Source organism: Stigmatopora argus, chromosome 12 (genome assembly GCF_051989625.1).
Source record: "Stigmatopora argus isolate UIUO_Sarg chromosome 12, RoL_Sarg_1.0, whole genome shotgun sequence".
Classification (NCBI taxonomy): Eukaryota; Metazoa; Chordata; class Actinopteri; order Syngnathiformes; family Syngnathidae; genus Stigmatopora; species Stigmatopora argus.
This window is the reverse complement of record NC_135398.1, coordinates 12,938,529-12,955,039: the sequence shown is the minus strand read 5'-3', so window position 1 is coordinate 12,955,039 and position 16,511 is coordinate 12,938,529. Positions and strand designations below refer to the sequence as shown.

Below are 16,511 nucleotides of genomic sequence, written 5' to 3'. Positions count from 1 at the left end.
GCAGCAAATATGTTGCCATTTTATTCGTTGCAAGGTTGTCCATATGCTCTGCTCTCTGTCCAAAATATGGGCAAGATCTATTTTCTGCTCTGTCAACATCCACCTGGATCAAGTCTCGTTATTTCAAAGTATACATTCATAAAAAAATATTATGCATTTTATTATTTACTTTATTCTATTGAATTTCACACCTAAACATTTATTTTGCATGCAATGTAGAGTGCTTGCATATCTCCAAACATTCCTTCATTTATTTTCTGAACTGCTTATCCTCACAAGGGTTGCAGGGCATGTCGGAGCCAATCCCAGCTAACTATGGGCACAAGGCAGGGGATTCCCTGAATCAGTGGCCAGCCAATCACAGTGAACAAGGAGACAGACAACCATTCACGCTCACATTCATACCTAGGGGAAATTTTGAGTGTCCAACCAGCCTACCCTGTGTTTTTGGGATGTGGGAAGAAACCAGAGTACCCGGAGAAAATCCCACAGATCCCTTTGGAGGATATCCAACCTCCACACAATGAGGACCAACCTGGGATCAAACCCTCCACCTCAGAACTGTGAGGCTGACACGCTAACCACTCGGTTACATATATTTTAAAATACTAAAAGAAATGAAAATCTTCCTGTGACCATACTATTTGTGTGTCAGCGCTCTGAAAATTACTGAAGTGCCCTAGCACAGAGAGACCACCCTCCATTTGCCCCCTCTCCCCCCACCCAGCACCAGACTCGGCTCACAGGCATGTTTACATACTCCATTAGTCTGACATATGTCCTTGCACCCTAGCATCTGATTGATCTCCTTTCTGCATGGTGTGTAACAAAATATTAGTGTGAATTTCCCATGGGGAGTATAATGAATACCAATGTTATGTCACTTAAATAAAAAATGTAGCCAAGTTTATTTCCAAGTATAATTCAACACAAGGTAATTCAAAGTGCTTTACATCACATAAAAATCCCAAAACACAAATACAATGATACATAAGTCACATTTAAATTGCCATGACAATTAAAAACAATAAGAATTGAAAGATGAAATAACATTAAAGACAAATAATGAAAAGGAAGTCATATAACTTGAAAGTTAAACTATATGAACAGTTAGGAACTGTATGATTTGTATATTTGTCCCCAATGGCTAATTTGTCTTCTCTGATGGTCATCACATACTATTAAAATGGAAAAATTACACAAACAGGACATCATTACACAACAAAGGGGCCTAGCACCAAAATAAATTCCAAAGCAAGAAAAATACAGATCAGTGAGGTTGTTCAACTGAGATTCAAGGCAGTTATAGTTGCAGGGAACAGGCTTTTCCCAAGGCGACCACTCTTAAACTTAATGGATCTGTATCTGTGCCCTGAGGGTAAAAGGTTGATGTGGTTGTATAGTTAGTGGTGTCTTGAGTTATGACATTTGCTAAGCGGAAAATGGACCTGTTGTTTAGTTAAGTGAGGTTGGGTGTGGGGAGACCAATGAGTTTGGCTACTGCATTTGTGAAGTGTGTGAGTTTGTCTTAGTGGATGACACAGCATGGTAAAGAAATGTGTGGAAAATTATGATAAGATGGTCCGGATGATTCTTTGGAAATCTCCAGCAAATAGATGGCATTTTCTCTCACCCGGACACAGGTCGCTGAGGGCTACCTTTGGAGATGGAACACAATGTTGAGTGCCTGGGCATCAAGCCTAGACCAATGGGGTTTGGCCGGGCACAGGCTGGAGAGGCAATGTGGATTTGTCTTCCCATGGGCTCACAATTATGTGGAAGGGGCCAAGGTTGAGTGGAGAAAGAGCTGGGTATCGGCTGAAAGCCTTGCATACATAAAATTGCCTTTAGGACTAGAGATGTCACCTCTCTGGTAAGACAGGAAGCTGGGATAATGCTGAGGTTTAAAAGTTCTGATTAGAAATAGTCAGGGACACCTCCACGTACAGCTGGGATTCTGGGACCACTCTTCTCAAGAGGCGTTGGAGCCTGGCTGTAGAAGGAGCAGCAACATCACATCCAATGGAACTGCCATGTCTATGGAGAGGCAGAGGACATAGAGTCTGAGTGGACCTTGTTCTGCTTGCTACTCCATTTCTGAGGAGCTGCAGTAGTAAGGGTGTTGCCTGTCATGGCAGCAATCCCTACACCCTTTGGTGTACACTGGTAATGGATGTCATCAAGTTGTAATGTGATGATGTGGCTTTGTTGGTTTCATCATGTTACTAACTCTTCTTGGAGTGGTTCAGAGCCAAGTTTGAGGAGAATCAGCTTTTCCAAATCTGAGATCTTGGTTCTCAGGTATAAAATGGGGGAATGCCATCTGAGTGGCCCCAGGCTTGACCAAGAATACTCTTTGGAGACTGTCTGGAAGAGCTGGACAAAGTTGCTGTGGAGAGGAAACTGTGGACTTCCCTGCCAAAGCTGCTGCCCTTGTGAGCCGACAAGGGAGCTGCAATCATATTATGTACACGGTCAGCAGTCAATGTGCTTATCCTACTTTCAAACAAACACAACACTACATGAGTGTGCCTGTGACAACATACTTATTGTATTTGTTGGTTTTTCTCCGGGTACTCAGGTTTTCTTCCACATCCCTCAGACATGCATGCACAAATTTCCCCTTAGCTATGAGTGTGAGCATGAATTAGTCTGTTTCATGTGCCCTGTGATTGGCTAACAAACAATTTAGGGTGTCCACCGCCTGGTGCCCATAGTTGGTTGGGATAGACTCCAATACGTGGTATGGAAAATGGTTGAATGAATGAATGGTTATTTGGTTAGTGGTACAGGTTATCAGTCACATTATTAATGGACAAAAATGTATAATCGTGTGCAGACTATCTCTAGTTTATATTCATTTGTGCATAGTATTTTAGTTTTACCTGATTTTTATAGTAACTATTACAGTCCTCTGGGATACACAGTCTATTCACGTTTAAAAAGCCAAATGTAATCCTAACCCTACGTATGTCTTGTTTTGCTTTTAATATGCAAAAAATTATTGCCATCCCATGGGCATCTAGTTTCATAACCTTTCTTTGACTTCCAAACTGGAAGAGTCTGTCCCAAGCTTAAACTTTTATCGAAAAAATATTTGAGCCAGCACGATTCACATTTCTTCAAATATATTTGAGCAGGCAATTTGTACACCCCCTCCTCAACCTCCAATATGTATCCATGATAAAACAACTGTGCATGTGTGCAGCCGCTGCAGGGAGATTGCAGAGTTGCTATAGATAGCTTAAGTCCAATCCTCTTTTCTGCTAGAAAAGATACTGATGAGAGCTAAGATGTTCTGTGGCAACATCTGTGCTGCTTCTGCAAAGCATGAAAGGAGAAGGTAGATCCTTTAACACACGGCCTCTCTCCTGCAAAACCTAAAACCAGGTTACTGTGCGTACCCTCTGTAGAAAGTTTGTGTGTGTGGGACATAATGCATGTGTTTGTAAATCATTTTAATACATTTATTGTCAATACAGTCAACATTTTCTGTAGTCTAAGGAAAACCTGTCGGGCACTGGATAAAATAATTTAGTTTTGAATAACAAATCTGCACTAATCTTGGTGGTGATGCTATGACTTTTTTTCAGCGCTGTGCCAATGAAATTTATGAAGACAACGCTCTGAGAAAATGATGCAAATTTCCATTTATTAATGAAAGGTCATGTCTAGGAATAGCACAAAGGAGATCACTTTTGTTACATTTATAATCAATCAATAAATGCACGATTACTATGTTGAAATGTTGGAGACTTTTAGCCCATTGATTCTAAGAATGTTGGAATAATAATGATGAATAATTCATTCTTTCTTCAAGATGATAATGCACCTTTCATTGCATGAATGTGTCTGCCGTGGGAGGGTGTTCTGGCAACTCTGTTGCTTATCTTACAATACAAGCTCTATCGACCACCAAACCGAGAATAGTCTTCACTGTCAATATAGTAGTCATCAAACCAATTTATTCCATGTGGTTTTCAAAGGTTGTCCTGATCCTAAGAAGAATTGGCTAACACAATTCTGAGTCGTTTCCAAAAAGGGGCTTGGGAATATGCTGTTTGTGGTGCCCCATGGGTGTGTACTATCTCCTGTATCTTAAAGGGTGACTTATTATGTTTATTATGTCTAATATACTACACTGTAGGGGTAACGACACAAATACAGATTCTGTACTTATAATATCTGTGTTCTTTTATATTAAAAAGCAAGGATTCAGGTGTTTAAAATTGGTTCATTTGTATTGGTTAATGCGCCTGCCTAAACAAGTTTCCTCTGATTTACTAGAATGGCACATGGTTGAATCACTGCTTTTCTTTTGCAAGGGGAATGCATTTGCCTTAATGGCTACATGAAGGATCCAGTCCACAAGCACCTCTGCATCCGTAGTGAATGGGGGCCCAATCAGGGGTGAGTAAACATTCTTACTTCAATCATATTTTGTGTCACAATTCCCTCTGTTCTTGTCCCCAAAACCTATTTATGCTCAGGTGCAACATCTGAATACACAATAAAACAACCACAATGAAAGTACTATAAAATTTTGTGTGGCACATTAAAATATTTCAAGCCTAATAGAGTGGTGGTTAAGTAAAAATTATTAGCTTGTTTGAGTAACTGATATTGAATGGATAGAACACAATTGTATTTCCCTGCACAAAGATAGAAGTTATTTGTGTTTTATTATTAAAATGTATCCTCTTAAATTATAGATTTTACTTGACATGGATATAATTTGCCATACAAATTTTTAAATGATTTTTAAAAAAATATTTGGAATGTTTTCTCACTGAGATGTAAAAAAAGAACCATTATTTTTTTTAAACATAGTTTTTCTCTTATTTTCAAATTTGATACCTTGTCAAAAATATCACTTTATATACTGTCAGTTTATTAAGTTTTTTAACACCCTGCTATATTGCAAATTCTTCCACTGAAATTTTCATTGTAGGTGCATATCCTCTCTGAGAGAGATAATCTAAAAAGAAAAATCCAGAAATCACAATGTATACATTTTAATTATTTATTTGTGTGACAGAGCTGCAAATAAATATTTGAACACCCGAGAAACTAATATTATTATTTTGTACAGTGGTCTAAGTTTGGAATCACAGAGGGCAAACGTTTCCTGTAGTTTTTCACCAGGTTTGCACACGCTGCAGGAGGGATTTTGGCTCACTCCTCCCCACAAATCTTCTCTAGATCAGTCAGGTTTCTGGGCTGTCGCTGACAAACACAGAGTTTGAGCTCTTCTTACAGAGCCGTACTTTGGTATTCCTGGCTGTGTGCTTCGAGTCATTGTCAAGTTGGAAGACCCAGCCACGATCCTTCCATGATTTCTAAGTGGGAGAATGTGCAATACAGCAGGGTGTTCAAATACTCATTGTACTTACCGTATGTTAACTTTTTTCCATGGGTTCTGTGAATCATGGTGAATTATATTACCAAATAGACAAACACAGAATGTGTATATGTGTAAGTGTGAAGACATTCAACTCATCAAAATAGTCAATTTTACAGGATATGGCTCTGAGCTAAAAGAATGACTCAAAGGCAGACGTATGGTATATTGATGAGTAGAACACCTTCAGCTAAAGAAGAAAAATCCAGCTGTTTTGCTTTTATTTTCCAAAGTTTTATTTCATTGCTAGCTTCATGTTTTCCCTTCTGAAATGTATTTCTGATTATCATAGGCCTTGGCCTTACACCATTTTTCAACGTGGTTTTGATCTTGTGATGGGAGAACAACCTTCTGATCGTATTTTCAGGTAGGATAAACTTCAGAAAATATCTCCATTATGGCACAGTTTCCCCGTAACCCTTGAATATTTGAAGAACAATCTTCAATTATTCCATTTTCACGATGACAAAGAAGAAAGCATTACTACTGCAAAGGTCGGGCAATAAAATATCTCCAAATTCAACAGCATTAATTAATAATTTGGTTTTTCTACTTGCATTAAGATTGTGAATATATTCACCTGGATTGTCTCTTCCTTTTTAGGCCAAAACGATAATATGGACCTAGCTCTAATATTCTTTCATTTTCAGTAAATGGTTTTCGTGCCATCTGAATTGTGCTTCTTGGTCGTCACACCTTCTCCATTTTTGACAAGCACACATCAATAACTTCACCTTCTTCCACCTAACTTGTAACATCCATCACCTTTGACAAAAGCTGACCTACTTACATTCAAGGTCATTCACAACCTCCAACCGACACACCTTTTTGATCGATTCCATGTCTCTACTCCCTTCCATTCCCTACAATCCTCATTCTCATGTCTGTTTCTTTAGTCATCTTACTTCAATAGTGTGACTCATTACTCAGCTCTGTTCCTGTCTATGGTACAACTTTTCCCCAAATTAGAAATATAGATTTTTTTTCCTTAACTTGAAAACACAGCTCTACCTTACGTTATGGAAATTTTTATGCAGTCTCCAACTCTCTTAATGTTATTTGTATACCCTCTGTCTTCAGTCAGTATCTAACTGCTGAATTGATTGAATTTGTATCAAGCAAATATGAATTACTGTGTTTTCGGCACTATACGGTGCAACTAAAAGACTTCAATTTTCTCAAAAACTGGAAGTGCGTTTTGCAAACCGATGCGCCGTATATCCATTCACATTGGTTGTAATTGGTTAATCACTATATGAAATTCCCTTTAGCACAGCTCCTTCTAGTTGATCTAATAACTCCTAACCACTACTATTAAATCTTCTAAAAAATGTAAACTAGGTTTTACTATTGTACATTGCAATGTCTTCTATTTTGTCTGAACAGTGTAATGAACACCTCGGGTGCGGGAGGCAGAAAAAGCAACCTGGTGCACAACTTAGGATTTTAATGACAAAAATGGTTGTACAAAAGTGACAAATAAACGGGGAAGGTCGCACACTGACAAAGAGGCAAAAACATGACTTATGTGAACAGAGACCACACGAAATATTAGACTTAAGGTACACAAAGTAATACTCCCACACGTTATCACAGAACACGCGTTTAGATACATAGACAGGGGCTGATTACCAAATACACAGCGGGTTACATGAGGAAAGGGAAGCGCGGAGGGACACAAGAGGCGGAAAGCACACACAATCACCCAGCCAGCACATACAAGGAAAACACACATGCACACAAACACACACACACACACCTCCACCCAAACCCCAACAAAACGTGAAAAACATTGGTCAAATGATCCATTAAAGCAGTGTTTCTGAAGCATAAACCTGAAAGTCAGTTAGTGGTTACTGCTGACTCGCTAGGTAATTATACTCTGTACTGTTTGTTCTACTTCGATGTTGTGCTACCTGCAAGAACTCTGAACGTGAGCTAGCTACCGCCATCCACAGAGTCAATGTGCAATTACACTTTATTCTAGTAAAAAAAAAAATCAGTTCTACCTCATATGCTCCTAGGTATTGCTTTGCATCCCCCATGGCATCACCTTGGACCCAATATTTGAGAACCACTGCACTAAAGCAACATACTAATTCCTAATTGTCAATTAAACGAGTGTTTAAGTTGTTTTTAACAAGTCATACAATGCAGTTGCACACATTACACTGGACACTGTTTGAATCCTAGGCAATTAAGTGTTCATCCTGCTGAAACATCCTCTTCAGCCAAGCTTCATTGTAAAATTTCCTTTGAAAAAACAGCCTTCTAAACAACTCACTACGTTAGATATTTGTAAATTGTTTCACAAATCCATCTGGAAAGGATGTGAAAGTCCTGTTTACAAAACGGCAGACATCCATTTCAGAGTGATCACATAAACAAGTTAACGGACATTTAGGAGCAATCCGCTTTTGTTACAAGCTGCTAGCGTTTCCTACTTAGCCAGTGAGAAGACTGAAAACATGCTTCCCACCAAATGCCTCTATGTTCTTTTAATTGAATGAAAATAATGTGTGAAGTTATGATACATTTTCTAATCCAATTCATCTCACTCTGGGAGGCTTATTTATGAACATTTGCTTTTAAATCTCAGTCAAAATCTAGATGGCCACTAAATGATTGCTTAATTGGATCATTTGTGACCAGCCACACTTTTTTTGTGAGGAAAAAAGCTTTACTAAGAATGCCCGTATGCTGGCAAATTATTTGGATTCCCACACTTAAGGCAAAATTAAGTGTTCATTATTTTTTTCCATCTTCCTGCCAGAAAATCATCAGTCAAGAAAGCAGTTGTAATGGATTTGACTTTGAAAGAAAACGAGAAATTATTTTGAGGCATCAACTATTCAAATATTCATAGTTAAATTGTCACAATATCCTCTCTATCGATTCTATTCTGTTACCCCATGTGCTTGTTTTACATTGCATTTGTTGAAAACTGAACAATTTTTAAGACATAAATTGACCTTTTCCTTGTAATTACATTCACTCCTAGTAAAATTACCTGTACCTAAAAATTGCAATTTAAAATACAGACGCTAACCTCTGATACATATTTATTTCATTTTTAACACACTGTTGAGTTGCATTTCAATAGCTTCCATTAATATATTGAGGGAAACTTAACTGAGAGCTGACACAGAAAATTACATCCAATTACCAACCAAATTTTAATTGTTATGTACAAAATATGTATTCGGAGGCCACCTTATGGTATAGACTTGGGTGCGGGCAGGCAGGGGTTCGTTTCTTGCTGATGGCCATTTGTTTGTCTTTTCAACTGAAGTCGGCTGTGATAGGCTCCAGCAACCCCAGCAATCCTTACGAGGATGCACGGAATGGACGATGAATGAATGAATATATTTGCATCATAAAAATCTTTACACATCAACTGTTTGTATATCCATAAAAAGTTACTGATTTAGTGTTGCATGTTAAAAAATATATACAGTTTAAAGATCAATGGGGGATTTTTTTAAAAAATATTTTGTATTTTCAATCATTATTTAAAAACACTTGTCAGACTAATACACTTGTCAGACTAATACTTGTCAGACTAATACTCTTATATTGTGGTATAAGAGTCAAAAAGAGGGCGGTCCGGTGGATAAGCGGTTAGCGTATCGGCCTCACAGTGGGATACCTGGGTTCAAATCCAGGTCGGTCCACCTGTGTGGAGGTTGCATGTTCTCCCCGGGCCTGCATGGGTTTTCTTCGGGTACTCTGGTTTCCTCCCACCTTCCAAAGACATGCATGGTAGGCTGATTGGACACTGAATTTCCCCTAGGTGTGAGTGTGGTTGTTTGTCTCTTTGTGCCCTGCGATTGGCTGGCCACCATTTCAGGGTGTCCCCCGCCTCTGGCCTGCAGTCAGCTGGGATAGGCTCCAGCACCCCCTGCGACCCTAGTGAGGATAAAGCAGTTCAGAAAATGAGATGAGAGATGAAATTCTGAGCTACTATCCTTATGAGGGTTGCCGGTGTGCTCAACATTTTTTTCGAGATAAATGACATTTTGACCTTTTCTTTTCTTTCCATTCAGTTTGGAGAGTTACAGTACATCACATAGAAATCAGGTTGTATTTCAAAGACATTTTCACTATTTGCCATTTTGTCTTTTACAGATTCACGTATACTTTAGGAGAAGGGATGTGGCTGCCCTTAAGTAAAAGCTTTGTCATCCCACCTGCAGAGCTTGCCATCAACCCCTCTGCGAAATGCAAGACGGATATGACAGTTATGGAGGATGCCGTGGATGTAAGGTAAGAATTATGATATATTGTGACATTGTTAAATCAATTTCGGTGTTCTGAAAGTTATTTCTGTCTCTGTGTTTTTTCTTTCGCTCCATAAATCAAGTACATTAAAAATATTGTGAATGCAGTTGTTAAAAAAATCGATAACTTAAACGTCTTCTGAGAATGTGTGTGCTAACTGATGGTACTTTACTTCAATGTGACTTTTGCTGTTTAGAGAATATTTTGTTTTTCCATGGAGTATGTGTGAATTTGTTTAAGAAGAAAACAGAAGATGTGGGATACTGTAATTAGCAGTGAGAATTGACTTATAAATGCATGCTGGAACATGCCTAGCGTGCACAGCTGTGTAAAATCCTGCCCTAATTTGCAGATTGTTATTTGCCCTGTGAAATTTCTGTCAGGTAACATTAACCCTTCTCAATCGAATACCCCTCATGATGGCCCTCGCTTCATAGGGCATTTTTTGGTTTAATGTGTGAGATTATGTCCCACCTATCGACCAAATGCATACTAACAGGAAAAGCAAATGTTAAATGTCAAATAAAATGGAATTCAGCTTCAATAAATCATTATTATAACGTGTGTTGCTCATAAGCTTGCCTAATTTAAATGTATAAAAACATTACAACAAACTACTTATGAGCAACACACATTATAATAATGATTTATATATATATATACACACACATATATATATATATATATATATATATATATATATATATATATATATATATATATATATATATATATATTTAGACTCGCTAATTGAGTGATATAGTTGTTGGTAAATGTGGCTTGTTATGAAAAACAGATAATTGCCAATTAGTTGTTATCCAGAATCTGCCTTCGTAGAAATTCAGCGGATGCCACATCAAGTGGCAGTTACTGCTAACTGATGCACAGCTTCCCTCCCAGAATTCCTAATGGGATTTTAGCACGGCTTCTCATCGGCCAGTGTTTTTACTATATTATTTTCCCCCACAAAGCCCAAACAGCAGCAAACACAAACATGACAGTGATGTGTTCTGAGAGATCTTATAAATTTGTAGGCATAACTTGATAGCTGAATTTTAATAAGGGAGTTGCAATTACGGCAAATACCTAACGAGGTTTCTTCGTCATTTTAGAGAGTGGAAGTTATAATTTCTGTTTTCTAATGTATTATTTTTTGTGCATGTGTACGTGCTTGCACTTATGGAGAGGTAAGAAATTTACAGAGGGACCCGTGATATATAATAACTATTTTGTGAAATGTTAATTCCAACATTCCTAATCATGTGTTTGTTAAACTTTCATATCTTAATCAAGTTCAAACATATAGTATTACTTTTATGGGCCATGTCTACTTTCAGTGCATTGCAGTGACAATTTCCTAATTGCATTTCCTGTATATTTGGTAGCAGATAGTGGCAATAACATGAAAAGCACACGACACAATACATAAAATAGGTTACATTATATGCATACTGTTATCTAAACATTAAGTACTCAAGCATTGAAAGGCTTTGCATGAGTTAAATTGATTCCAATCTGACACTAGGATTAAATAATGTAAAGTGCCATTTTAAATTCACACAACACCTAATCATTCTTAAACCCTCCCCTTTTCCACTGTAACTTTAGTTCCCGAATAATTTAGTATTTATGTACATGTGCTGTGTGTTTCATCATCTGCAGACATGCTGCCTAATAGGTCCCACTTGCATAAGTGACAACAAAGCAAACAGCAATTATAACAGAAAAATTGCTTCCTCAGATAATATCATATTTACCGTGAAAAAAAGTGTCAAAACAAGGGGTCTGTGTCTTTAGATGGTATAGTGCTTTGTGCGAATTTCGAAGAATATGTGATATGTCTGACTCTAAATCAGCAAGAGTTCTTAACTTCGTCATGGATATACATACTGTATTTCTTTGGGAATCTTGTGGGGTGTACTCCAGGATTATTGTGTTCCGGAACCCCTGTTACGCGGGGTCCAGTCCCTTTTATCACCGGTGTCAGAGTCTGGTCCGCGTAGCTGGCTTTAAGTCTAATCCATTTCTAGTGGGGGTTGGACTCCGCCAGGACTGCCCTATGTCACCGATTCTGTTCATCACTTTTATAGACGTGTTGAGGGGCTCCAGTTTGGTGGCCTCAGTATTGCATCCGTGCTTTTTGCACATGATGTGGTTCTGTTGGCTTCATCAAGCCATGATCTCCAACTCTCGCTGGAACGATTCGCAACCGAGTGTGAAGCAGTCGGAATTAGAACCAGCACCTCCAAATCTGAGACAATGGTCCTCAGTCAGAAAAAGGTGGCATGCCCTCTTCGGGTCAGGGATCAGGTCCTTCTCCAGATGGAGGAATTTAAGTACCTTTGGGTCCTGTTCACAAGTGAGGGAAGAATGGAACAGGAGATTGACAGGCAGTGTCTGCGGTCGATCTACGTTCCTGCCCTCATCTATGGTCACGAGCTGTGGGTCGTGCCAGAAAGAACGAGATACCGGATACAAGCAGCTGAAATGAGTTAGCTCCGCAGGATGTCCGGACTCTCTCTTAGAAATAAGGTGAGAAGCTCGGTCATCCGGGAGGGGCTTGGAGTAGAGCCGCTGCTCCTCCGGATCGAGAGGAGCCAGATGAGCTGGCTCAGGCATTTGATCAGGATGCTCCTTGGACGCCTCCCTGGGGCCGGACACGCTAGGGAGTGTCTATGTCTCCCGGCTGTCCCCCCGGGAATGGCTTGGGATACTCCTGGAAGAGCTGGATGAAATGGCTGGGGAGATGGAAGTCTGGGCCTCCCTGCTGAAGCTGCTGCCCACGCAACCTGACTTCGGATAAAGCGGGAGAAGATGAAATCAGATGAGATGAGATACCTTTGGGAATAGCTCTGATGTTAATCTTCTGTGAGGAAAAACAGAGCTTTGCCTGTTTTGTCATCATCACATGTTTTACATTTCTTTCTATTCAAAATAATGTAATCATTCTCCTTGATGATTTATTCATTTACTACACAAAGATTGATGAAGAACACAAAGAATACGATAAGGACAAAAAAGGACAAAACAATGTTCAGACCAACAATTCAACTGGGTTTATGAAGATTAATATTTATCTGTTATGATTAAGCTATCACGGAATGTCTGAGTAGAATATTCATAAAAATTGGTACGTTTTCACCCACGACTAGCTTGAGCATGGTCCCAAAATAATATTAAAAAAACTTAATGTGAAAAATATTTAAATGCTAGATTGTGGTTGTATCTTTTATGTACTCTTGATATCTTCTTGAGCTTTTTTTTTCTTTTTTCACAGGATTAATGGCATATTTTCTCAAATACTGATGTTGAGAACAGTGAACTCATTTTTGGGTTATCTTATTGTGTAGCTGCATTTCCTTAGTATGCAACTTTTTTCATTAACATCTTAAAAGTTTTGTTGGGTCTTATTTTGCATATATCTAATGATGAGACACAGTTCATATCACAAAATAATTATTCTGGTTCATCTCCAAAACATGCGGTGTAGGCTGATTGAGCCCCCCAAAATTAGGTATAAAGGTTTTTTAGACATTGTGCAAATGTTTTTTTGTGTCATTGTGCCCTGGCAACCAATTCACGGTGTACCCCGTCTAACGGCCAGAAGTTCGCTGGGATGGACTCCATTACCTTGACCTTTGTGAGGATGAATTGCATGGAAATGAATGAATGCATTTTGGGTTTATTGAATAATAGCAGTCATTGTCAATTGCACAGGTTAAATCAGGGGTAGGCCAACCAGTCCTCAAGGGCCGGTGTGGGTGCAGGTGCTTCTTCCATCTGATCCAGCGCAGTCAGTTTGACCAATGGAATTTCTGTTGAAACAAGAAGCACCTGACTGCAATCCACTGATTGCACTTCTAAAATACGATATTTGTGGAAAGATTTCCTCTTTATAGGTTGGAACGAAAGCCCACACCAACTGGGCCCTTTGTGGAATAGTTTCCCCACCACTGGGTTAAATTGTCCTACAATTACGGCATTCAAACAAACATCCAAAAACAGTAATGTGTTTGGATGTTTGTTACTCATTTTAATATGCCTGCTGGTATGTAAGTGCAAGGAGGAAGCTAATGTTAGCAACAGACAAAGCACACGATCACATGCACATAAATACACATCTAAACAAATTAAGAATTCAAAACAACTTAGTATTAAATAGAACTCGAAAAGAGTAACAATTTCTCCATTTCGCCATTCTGTATAGAGAGGGGATGCCAAGGAGTTGTTGCTTTTAATGCTTCCGTCTGTTTTAATATCATAGAGGTGGTAGGTGGGTTATGGCTGTATTGTCTTGCAAAATGGATGGATAACGGCTTCTTCATTTCTTTCGCACCAGTAATTTTAAATGAAGAACAAAGTTGATTTAACCACACTCCAAAAAAAGAAACTGTTGCAGACGAATGGCGGTCAAAAGAGTTGTTTTTGTTAGACTGCCAATACAGAAATCCAGCGGAGTGTAGGGAGGTTGTCAAGCAGAACACAATGCTACTGCGACAAAATCAGAATAAAATAACCAAAACAGGAAATGTATTTATGCTTTGGGGGTTTTCGTGACTTGAATCTTGTTTTCGTATATTTGGACAGTAATTTGCACACCAAAGGCTTTAATAACCTGAAAAATGTGTACGTTGAAGCATGGGTAAGTAGAGGTTCCACTGTAACTATATCCTTAATGCGTTGTCATTTGCAGGGAAGAATTGATGATCAGCTCTTCCTTTGACTCTTTGGAAGTTCTTTTGGACTCATTTGGACCTGTCAGAGACTGTACTAAAGACAATGGAGGCTGTAGCCGCAATTTCCGATGCATATCTGACAGAAAACTAGACTCAACTGGATGTGTGGTGAGTCATCATTTTTCAGTTTGGCTAATGACCATATCCCAGATTGCAATATAAATAAGAATGCATGGTCTGTTATGTTTTCTGGTTGCTTTGCCACATGTGGCAAAGTTTGTCTGGAATCAGTAGGGTATAAGAAAAGTCTGGATGAATTCAGAAGGCTAATTATTCAGAAATTTCGATTGGGTGTCCTTGCGAAGTGATTGTCGACATGGCCGATTTCATTGCCCGCTCCTACCAATATACTATATAAGACCTCCTGGTCAGTCAGTTTCCATTTTAGCGAGCACCAATACCACAGTGCTTTGAATAATATTCCTTGGATGCAATGGTGACATTATTTAAACTACCCAAAATGATGAGCTAAAAAGACTTGGGTTAAGAGCCACTCAAATGGGAAGCTAATTTCTTTATTAAAATTATATTTAGATAAATTGATTAATTGTTAACTTATATGTAGATTGCATTCACTGTCTTAAATATCATATTAAGTATGGAAATTCACAGTTCAAAATAGGGGACGCAACAGGTGAAGACCAATGCGTGATCAACATTGATCAATGTGTAGTCTCAAACAATCAAATAAAGATGAAATATGAACAACGTGATGCTTGTTAGTCGCAACTCCGACTTAAATTACTATTCTGTCTGATAAATATCTGTGCATTATGATATATTAGACTGATAATTGTTAAAATTCTGGTGCAGACAGTGGGAAACACTCAGAAATGTGCTTTACCCTTCAGAATTGTTTTCTGGCTCAGATAGTTAAAACATGCACAATTGTGTTTACAAAGGAAACATTCTATTGGAAATGGCATAATCGTTAAAAGGTGTCGGTATTTCAGTCAGAATGGTCACGCCATGGCCATCGCCTTTTAAAAACCTTATTACATAGACTCATGTTATGTTTTATTCATTCATTGTTAACAACAGCCCTCATTTTTCCTAGTCAAACTATCTATTCATTTTTACTTTGATTTTATGGCCTCTTAAAAGTGAATTGAGTGAATGAATGTCAAGATTGACTTCCCTCTTCGTCCAGAATACCTTTCTTACACATGACAGCACATTAATTACCTGGAGGTGGTGCTTAGCAACCAGGACAAGTAACAGCCAGTTCTGTTTTGGTCTCCATCTGTTGGGGGTGCAAGCAATAACGTTCTTATTTGCAGAATCATAGAGCCTTCTGCTAGTGTTTTGTTTCTTTGAAATCCCTTTCTACCAGTAAGAGGCTGTCAGACACAGTCATTCCAACTTTGAGGCACATCCTATGTTCTCTGGATGACACTTATTAAATCATAAAAATGTGACTTCATCTGTCCATATCCATCTTTGGGTTTCTTTCGTGTTTTTGAGGGAAACCATTCCAAAGATAGTTTAAAGGAGCGAACATAACATTTTTAAGGTACAATTTGCAGCAGAAATTCACTGTGCTATGCTGTATAATGCTAGAGTACTTAGTGTATGGTTCTTCAGAGCAATTTGTTATTTGATATTCTCAATGAGGAAATATAATAAAAACAATTAAAAAACTCCGCTAAGTTACAATTTATGATCTAGTACTTTATGTCCTGTCTTCAAGTGTTAAATGTGGCCACCACTTACAATAACCCGGCAACATCGTTGCGATAAAATTATTCCTCTCAGATGCATATCATCATATCGCAATCTACTTTTCGATCCATCCGTGATCCTGACTCACTCAATACTCAAGTTTTTTGTATTGAATGACCAAAATGAAATACAATGCCTCTTCAATAACTTTGATACCAATGGCGGCACTTCCTTCAAATCAAGGATACAGAGCAGAGAGGATAAGAACCTGAAAATTCTATACTTGGGGCAAAAATCATAGTCAAGTCAAGTACAGGGATAACAATACTTTTCATCAGTCACAACTCAAAATGAACAGAACACTGGATTAACTGTTGTTTTCGCGGCATAATCCCAACCGAAGCATGTTCACAAAAATGTGACTTCGACAA

General features: G+C 38.5%; 1 protein-coding gene across 8 annotated transcripts in view; it reads left to right on the top strand.

Annotated features, from left to right (window-relative positions):
- The window catches only part of astn1 (astrotactin 1), a 204,599-nt gene that overhangs the window by 64,631 nt on the left and 123,457 nt on the right, over positions 1 to 16,511 (top strand). For all 8 annotated transcript variants that reach the window (XM_077615012.1, XM_077615009.1, XM_077615015.1 and 5 more), the window contains 4 exons: positions 4,326 to 4,410; positions 5,694 to 5,768; positions 9,530 to 9,667; positions 14,376 to 14,526. In XM_077615012.1, coding sequence (XP_077471138.1) covers positions 4,326 to 4,410; positions 5,694 to 5,768; positions 9,530 to 9,667; positions 14,376 to 14,526 — 449 coding nt within the window. The remainder of the gene's footprint in view (positions 1 to 4,325; positions 4,411 to 5,693; positions 5,769 to 9,529; positions 9,668 to 14,375; positions 14,527 to 16,511) is intronic.